This window comes from Xiphophorus hellerii, chromosome 4 (assembly GCF_003331165.1).
Source record: "Xiphophorus hellerii strain 12219 chromosome 4, Xiphophorus_hellerii-4.1, whole genome shotgun sequence".
Lineage (NCBI taxonomy): Eukaryota > Metazoa > Chordata > Actinopteri > Cyprinodontiformes > Poeciliidae > Xiphophorus > Xiphophorus hellerii.
Window position 1 is genome coordinate 29,294,068 of NC_045675.1, and position 9,093 is coordinate 29,303,160.

At 40.1% G+C, this 9,093-nt stretch overlaps 1 protein-coding gene across 2 annotated transcripts; it reads right to left on the reverse strand.

The window, feature by feature from the left end:
- Positions 1 to 432: 432 nt before the first annotated feature.
- Positions 433 to 8,757, reverse strand: tdp1 (tyrosyl-DNA phosphodiesterase 1). Of its 2 annotated transcripts, none has more exons than XM_032561619.1 (16): positions 8,617 to 8,757; positions 7,221 to 7,823; positions 6,210 to 6,253; positions 6,015 to 6,070; positions 5,689 to 5,785; positions 5,566 to 5,600; positions 4,778 to 4,870; positions 4,499 to 4,669; positions 4,309 to 4,387; positions 3,971 to 4,147; positions 3,777 to 3,825; positions 3,129 to 3,195; positions 2,191 to 2,298; positions 1,999 to 2,056; positions 1,729 to 1,837; positions 433 to 604 (listed from the first exon to the last, which is right to left on the reverse strand). In XM_032561619.1, the coding sequence occupies exons 2-16, from the start codon at positions 7,819 to 7,821 to the stop codon at positions 531 to 533; spliced, it is 1,818 nt and encodes a 605-aa protein (XP_032417510.1). In that variant the 5' UTR covers positions 7,822 to 7,823; positions 8,617 to 8,757; the 3' UTR covers positions 433 to 530. The 2 variants fall into 2 exon arrangements, with proteins under 2 accessions (XP_032417510.1, XP_032417509.1); XM_032561618.1 differs by having other exon boundaries at positions 1,954 to 2,056.
- Between the last annotated feature and the right edge of the window lie 336 nt (positions 8,758 to 9,093).

Sequence of the window (9,093 nt, forward strand, 5' to 3'; positions counted from 1 at the left end):
TAACTGGGTGGTTACCCGTTTTGACTGGGACTCTCGTGAAAAAGGGAGCTGAACTCCTCTGTGTCTTCTGTTGCGGCAGCTGTTTTTAACTCCAGAATGCCACTAAGGAGGCCGGAAAACAACAACTAAGGAGAAAAGCATTAATTTCGGGGAACAACACATGGTCAAAAGAGATGATCATAAAATCTGGAGAATGCATGAAGTGTGGCTTCTACAAATGGAAAACAATGCTTTATGTAACGTAAAACTTTCAGAAGCAAAAACAACCTGAACATTCATACAATGAAATTCACCTGGATTCAGCCTCACATTAACTGGATTCTTTTTTTTAAATTTATTTAAGTAATGAAATACAATACTATATTGATATAAAATCATTACTTATGTCCTTTCAAACATAAATCTCATCACAACATTTAACAACACAACTAGGCAGTGAAAGCGGTGTAATTTATTTATTGAAAATTGTCTACAGTACAGTATAAAAATAGCTTAATTTCACTAATGGCTACAGAGTCGGCTGACAGTTTCTAAGAGGGGACCCAGATGTTGCCGTGAGTGTCCGGTTCCTGGCTGTATGGGATATTCCAGATCCATGGCTGGTCTGCAGAGAACAGAGGGAAAAGTAGATGAGAACATGTTGTGAAACAACAACTTTGACTTATAAAACCAAACGTTATCCCAAGTTGCACTGTTTGTCTTAGATTGTTTTTAATATGCTCACATATTAGTTTAATTGTATGCTGCTGTCTAGATTGAAGATAACATTCACTACAGTGAGAAAACTGAAGAGCGCAGCAATTCCTGCTTTTATTAGAGGTCTCCTCTCATGTGCATGCATACAAATTCAACATAGAGTTTGAAAACATTTGTAGTGACTACAGAGTTTGGACTATGTTTGATTAGTTTAAAGTTTATCTAAAGAAACCACAAAAAAAAAATTTTTGTGTGTGTTTTGATGAAGAAATCGCTGCTTTAGGGGTGCACCGATTGCATTTTTCTCTCTGATTACCCATCTTTAAAAAAAACACAGATTGTTTTGTCTGAAAAGTCGTAACGCTGACAACAGTGGGGTGACTATTGTTAACCACACATGTGCAGATGTCAGCTGGTGGGCGGGCCAGTAGGTGAGATCTCTCTCACGGCAGAGCAAAAACGAATAGTGAATGATTTTCAGACCTTCGTACAGATAGATATGATCAGTGAATAAAATCGGTTTCTCATATAACCGATATCGCCATCTCACAAAATGAAGCAAATTGGGGCTGATATATTGCTGCACCCCTACAATACATGTTTGCAAAGTTAAAGGATTCACAAATCTTTAATTGTGTTTTCATAAATGTACCTTAAAAAGGTCAAATAAAGCCCAGACTCTTTAAATAGAAGTAGTCCATTAATATAGAACTAAATCATGGATTTCAAATCAGACACCAACTTCAGCATCATCAACCACCTTTGACATATAATTTGTTCACCACACGGGGGCGCCCACGCCAGCTGACTGTATATGGAAAAAAGCAACAGAAAAGTCCTTCAGGGCCCAAATGACTATTTATTTTTTTAACCATTTTTGCGCCCCACCGACTCTGCCACCCTGAGTGGAAAGCCAATATGGCCAATATCAAAACCCATTAATGTTGGAATTAGAGACAGTATGTCTGTTCAAAACACTTTTCGCATGCAGTTACAAAATTTTGTTAATACACCCAGAGCAAATATCTGTACCTGTTGGCGAGTAGCTGGTAGGCGGAAGGTCAAAGGGCACCGGGAATCCAAGTGTAGATGAGGAGGAGGCAGGAAATGGATTGGTATCGATGGGGAATGTCTTCATGCTCTGTAAAAACACAACCTGGAGTTAACTCCATGTAACGTGGCTTCTCTGCACTCTATTTATCATTTGCACAGCAGGATTATCATGGTGGATTAAAGCTGTTCTTTATTCCTACTTACGAACGCTGACGGAACGTAGAGGACCCCCAGCTCATAGGAACGCACCATTATCTGCGTGTTGTTCTTCTCCATGCCTCCCCATGCCGCCTTGGACAGGTTGGCACTGCAGCACACGTCCATACGGTCACGCAAGAGGGGACAGATCGATGCAAAACGTGGATCCATGCATATCTGATCAGAGGTAATGAAAACGAGGAGCGGCGGCGGCGGCGTGAGCCTGCAGATCTGCACACGCACCTGGTGACGAGGAACCAGAGGAGCTGAGTGGAATCCGGTGAAACCCTCATGTACGTCTTGATGTGTGGCATGGCGTGAGTCCTCCCTGTCCTCCTCGCCTTCCAGCAGCTACAGAACAACACACACACACACACACACAGAATTATAAGATTTCAATGTTGGAATCAGAGAAAAGAAAGGCGCACAGCTTGTTACCAGAAATATGAGCTTTTTAAAGCACAAAAAGAATATTTAGTTTCATTTTTTTTATTTACTTGAACTTTAATTGAAATGTAGTTTGTTTGACTAGAAAGTCCAGTTTATTTAGGGGGGTGTGAATGCGCAAACAAACTCTGTTTTCGGTACGGTTGAAGTGAACTCTGGTGCGGGTTAAATGTATATGTGGACACAAAGCGGACCGGAGAGAGCTCCAAAAGGAGGAAGTGGACGGTAGAGCAGTGCATTCTGGGTGAATAGAGCCAAAAGAAGTGCATGAGTCTCAAGTTACAAGAAGAAATGACTCATGGTCTTTAAAAAAAAGAGAAATCCTACAAACGGTAACACCTGATGCCTCTCCATTTTAGTTTACATTTTGTGAAGAAGGAAGATGTGCTGTTCTTCTTTTGAGGTTTTTGTGTCGTTTCGTTTCCTTCTGTTGTTCTGGGTGCAGCGCCACCATAGGCGAGGAGGTGAACAAGCTTTTCAATTTGTTTAAATCGTTTGTTACATTTTCAGCTGCTCTGGTTTGCTTTCACACTGCACTGTGTCAAACGTCATCATTTTGATCCCCAATCGAACAGAGTCTACCGGACTATCAGGTGTGGAAACACCCTTAGTCTGATGTGAGACTGTTGTGATCACCAAAAACGGAGAATAAAAATAAAAAATGAGTCAAATCCATATTAGTTCACCAGAAATGACTGACAGCTGTGAGCTTGCACCAGGAGAAGTCGGCTTACTGGAAGTAGGAATGGAGCCAGATCTGTTTCTGAGCCGTCTGGATGCTGTAAGGAAGAGAACCTCCAGCTGGAAACAAAACATGAGGATCCGTCCGTCAGAAACCCACGTCAAACATAGACACTGAAACAATACTATTTTATGCTGCTTTGAGACCATTTTCAAGTAAAATATTGATAAAGGCATAATAACAATGCAAGTTATTAAAGACCATTAAACTTTATTATTTTTAAAGAATTCTTAATGCTGGAGGTGGAAGATATTTTAAATATCCAAAATAAAGCATGACAACCAAAAACAATAGAATCATGACGTCTCCATAAACAAAACTGTCTTTCAAAAAAAATATTAATCATGAAAAATGGAAATTATTGAGCTCATTTCAATTTATCGTGCAATTAATTGAGTCATTGCTTATTGCAACAAGCATACTGCAGTGACATCATTTATGACTAATCAAGAAATCTGACACTAATCTGTACCATGGCAAGAAATAAAATGAAAAATATCCAGAACTTCAAAGTGCGAGCAGAACATTTATTTTCTCATTTTACACAAAATGCTACATTTTTTTTTTAAAGAACGAATCTCAACTCCATCTAGTTTAAGCATCACATCAATGTTTCAACATTTCACAGGAAAGGACTCACCTGGGTAACCTTCCAAACTCGTCCTCACATCTTCTACTGACGGATAGAGCTGCAAAGTGGCATCACATCGAATTATTCCTAAAGAAATTTAAAGCTGACCTTCATGTATGTAGGATCAGATAAACTTTTTTTTTTTTTTTTTTTTTAAAGCCTTTTTAACATTAAACAGAAGAGTTAACACTTCAGGAACGAACCAAATGAACGGGAGGGTCTGATCGGAGGGAGGATTTTCCGAGTGTGGTCAGTGTGCGCTGAAATTCCCCCGACAGCCATTTGGTCTTATCCATCCCCATGGAGCCGATGCTGGAGAACTGGCCAATCACAGGCCACTGTTCCTCGTCTGGAATTGGATTTGTGTGATCATACAGCAGCTAACGGGGGGAAAAAGAAGAAGAACAAAGGAAACCAAAGGCTTGTTGGGCGAAAAAATGTGGGAGTAAACAGCTAAAAAAAGATACACTAAATCAAAGTAGGGTGGGGTGTGAGAGGAGGTTAGTGGGATGTAGCAGAAGAAAGGGAGGACAGTCTCCACCTTCCTGAGCCTCAGGTGGCCCCAGCGCTCCATGTCTGCGCCGACGTATCTCCCTGGCATGGAGGCGACCAAATAAACTCTGAAAACAGAATGAGAGAGGAACGTTTCTGCCCCGCCATCGACTGCAGCATCATCTTACAGTAAAAACCCTGCTGTGGATCAAAACATTCATCCCTCCGCGCGGCTTTACCTGGTCTCTGACAGGTCGTGCTCTTTGATCCGCTGGATCCACTCGTCCAGTTCTGGTGCGCGGTACGACGCCAGGTACTCCAGCAGGTCCCGCTTGAAGAAGGTGGGCGACTCCCCTGAACTCTCGCTGCTCCCCTCTGGTAACCGTGGAAACAGAGGACTCATCCACATCCTAAGGCCCAAAAAAACCCAACCAAACAAAAAACAAAACAGATTTAGCAGCAAACTTAATAAATGTTAACCAAGATCTTTCCTTCCCAACAACCCCTAAAACACCTACCCTTGCGTCTTCTGATACCAGTCCGCTCTGATGAGGTTGGAGGTGAGGATGATGACTCTGAAGCCTTCCTCATACCACAGCAGCATCATCTTCCTGCACGATAAAAACGCGGAAGTTTACAAAAGTTTCGTTTCAAATCTCAACCAACACCAGACCAGTGGAGTCCAAACAGCAACGGCAATGATTTGCTCCGACAGCTGCAGGAGTTGATATGGATGGGAAGGTTTTTATTTAATTTTTCAGGGTGAGATATTCACACACAGATTAAAATTCTCTCATATCGTAGGTGAAACACATAGCATGCCTCCTTTTTTTTAACCTGGTTATTTTGCCTTTAATCTTATAGCAAGTATAACCACAAACATCCCAGGATTTTGAGAAAAAAAAATCTGAAAAGAAATATATAAAAAATAAAAATATTCCTTAATTTGTTGTTGAAAATGTTGATTATTATTTTTTCCACGTGTTCAATCTGCTGCCCCATTTTACAGCACAATCCACAGCAGGAGATCCATCCTGCTCACAGCCATGACCAAGAAACTGAAACTTTTAATTCCCTGTAGAATTAGTATAGGATTTTTGTATTTACCTGAACTAAGTTTATTGTGGAGTGGGTAAAAATAACACAAAAAACACAATAAAATAAAATGTCCTATTTTTAATTTTTTTTTTTTAAATTGGTCTTCATCAAAACTTGACCTGTTTTTGGGCCAAGTTTGCAAAAAGGTTTAGAGAGAATTGGACTGGATCTATTTAAAAAAGCCATGCAGGAAGAGAGAGATTCTTACGTGTGGTGAGTTCCAAAAGCAATGTCCAGTTTAGCCTGAAACATGAACAATTTTCACCTTAAGATGAAGACGTCACTCAGAAATCTGTCTCTACGGCCGCTGGCGTCGCTGCGGGGTTCGTACCTGGCAGAAGCGAACGTGTGGGAAAGGCTGGCCCTGCTGAAGGAGCCGTGCCTTGGCCTCCCGCTTGTCTCCATGGACGATCAGAACCGGACAACGTCTGAAAACCAAAACAGAGCCGTAAAATCACAGCTGCAAATAACACATCACTTTTTACTAGATAAACAATTGCCAAAAAAAAACCCAAAAAGAAAACGGGCTAATTTTCAACCAAGAGCTTGTATTTGCTCATTAATCATATCCTAAGTAGAATGTGGGCTTCATGAAACACTCTAAAAAAAGAATTAAACCTGAATATGTTGATGAGACAAATAAGAAGTGGAAGTTACCTGAACTCTGATGGGAACTGCTTCACCATCCAGGGAATATCGAAACAGTAGTTGAACTACAAAAGACAAGAGCAGAGGTATGGTAAAGCCTGGAAATTTATTAAACAAGAAAAAGCTTTGGTGAATTAAGTAAACCAAATTTTCATTTAAAAAAAGAAAAGTCTAAATTGCATCATAAACAAATGAGTTACTCACCTGGACAGACTCTTTCAGGGTCCCGAATAATGGGGACAGGATGTCTGCAGAAAGGATGTTATATTTGTTAGATAAATAAGGGACTGTATATAGTGGAGAAATATTCAGACCCTTAAAGTTTTCCCATGTTACGACCAGATTATTGTTTTGTGATTTTATGTGATTGGCCAACAGAAAACAGCACATAAATGCAAAGTAGATGGAAAACGTTACATGGTTTTCTACATTATGTAGTTTGGTTTATTCGTTTAGTTTCAAACGTATGCACATTCACAATTCAAATAGCTTAATATAAATGTTATTTTTGTTTGAAAAGGAGGTAGGAAGAAGTATAAATTTAGTTAATCCTGCTTAATCCATATATGCTCTTTACTCACCTCATAAGGACTGATGTATTTATAGATGATAAAGAATAGTAATAATCCGTTGACAATTAATCCGTAACATATTTTGTGACAGACACGTGATAAACATCAATGGACAATAAATTTGATATAATATTCACTGAACCCAGGTCCAGAGCTGCACAGGATTCTGGGAGATGTAAGCTTGGATAGGCTTTAGCTGCTCAACCAGCTAAGCTAGGTTGGTGGCATCAACTAACTTACTTACTATTTTGTTGCATAGCAACAACCTCACAACTGCTTAATAATAATAATAATAATAATAATAATAATAATAAACAAAAAAACAGCTTGGAGAGAAAACTCGGAATAAAACAAGAAAAGCCGCGACACCGGTTTGGCGGTATTTCAGATATTGCAAACAAAAAAATCTAATAAATAATTATCGACTGATATAAAACGCTGATATCACGATAAGATTTTCACCCGTATCGTTCAGCCCTGCGACTGCAACTGGAGAGAAAAAGTTTGACCGAAGGAATAGAAACAAGGTTATAGGTTTTACTTTTCTAACTCTGATTCAGTCGAGCCAGCAGCCACACAATGAGGCAGCTAGAGGAATGATGAGTGAACTCCTTCCTGTCAGATTTGCTCTCAGCAGCCTCACCTCTGATGTGCAGCGCTCCGCTGTTGAACTTCCTGTCCAGCCCTGTGACTTTGTTCAGGTAGAATCTGTAGGTGTCATTAAGGCAGGGAAAGGACGCCTCAAAGAAGTCGTCCGGCTCGTCTGTGTAGTAGAGTCGGCCGTGGGGACTTGGCGGACGCTCGCTCTCCTTCTTCGGCTTTTTCGCCTCGCCGTTTGGCGCCGCCCGGTTCGGCAGCTTACTCCGGCTGTTCCTTTTCCCTTCTGCGTCGTCTTCGTCGTCGCTGTCTGAGAGAGCCCAGCCGGAGCCGTCCGAGGGCTCTTTCTTCCGCTTCCCGCTCAGCGACGGGCTGGTTTGGAACTTGACTGGGTTCCTCTGGTTCCTCGCTGCCGACTGTCTGGCCTCAGAACCAACAGCGAGAGCGGACACAGGGGCGCTGTCCGGTTCTGCTTTCACCTCCGGGGGAGCTGGTCCTGGTACCGGAGAGGGAGACCCGCTGGAGACGTGACTGGACTCGGCTGGTCGACGGGACTTTGGTGTTGCGGTTCCCGAAGGAGGAAGAACTTCATCGTCGTCGTCGCTGCTGGAGACGGTCCACTTGCCATGCAGACTGTCCTGAGACATCCCTGAAGAGACACAGTGAGGAGGAGAAACATTTCATTCATTTATTTTATTTTATTTCACGCTGGTTTTTAAAAACAAGTAACCAGTAGGACAAGAGAAAACATACAGTGCATACAGAACCAGGAACAAAATAATAAGCTTACCACTTTTTCATAATCTGTGTCATATGGCTGCAAATAAATAATAAAAAAAATATTTAAAAAAAAAAAGATTATAACAGTAAAATAACAATAATAATCTGGTGGTAATAGTAACATAGAAGAAAGGAAGAAACTTTTTTGTTAATTCCTTTAATTTTGTATTTATTTTTAAACTGGTTGATGCTTGTGAACACGGACTATTTATATTATTATTACTAATATATCTATAGTGTTTGCAGAAGAATAATTACTTGCATTTTTAGACATACTTTTTTTCAATTTATCCTAGACTTATTTGTATATAATGGAGGTTAATATTAATATTTCTACTTGAAATTCTCTTTTCTCTTCTTCTATATGTAATGTCCCTCTGTTTTCACTACTGTATGTTTATTGATCATATGTATTTGTTCAATATAAATAAATAAAAATCCTGCAGTAAACAAAGCGTTTGACGCAAGTAACACCAATATTATTTGCACATGAAGAACCAACAATAACAAACAAATTTCTGTCTAATTATTGCATGTAGCTTTATGTTTGAACACAAAGCTACAGTACATGCAAGCTATGGAATGGACGACGAGCAAAAACGGAAAACAACAAAAATCTAAGTAATGTTACGTTAATCTTCGGAGTTCAGTGTTTTTCTTACCAAGTCAGAAAAATGAGAACGGGCACAGGTCCACCACGCCGCACAAAAACGAACTGCTCTGCCAAACTTTGCTTTACTGTTTAAGAAGCTCTCTGCAGAAAAACGGGACGTACTTGAAACGACTCCGGTCGGAAATAGCAGTGTTTGTCTTGAGTTCCGCCTCAATTTTGAACACTAGAAGATGAAATGGAGGCGTGAATATATATATATAAAAAAACGGCTTTATTTATTTATGTATCGACTTGTTTGTTAATTTTCTTGCAATTTCAATTTAATTGATTAATGTAAGATTTCAAGGAATATGCGAGTTTACCTTGCAAAAGTGGAAAGAAAACTCTTCATATTTGGTCGTTGTGTACAGTTACAATATGATGCTGTGAGTTTAATATTTCCTTTGATATTTAAGCCAGGCTTCTTCATGAATAGGTCAAAAAGTCGAGTCTGACAGAGCCCAAACTATACAGCCTTGCAAAGCTG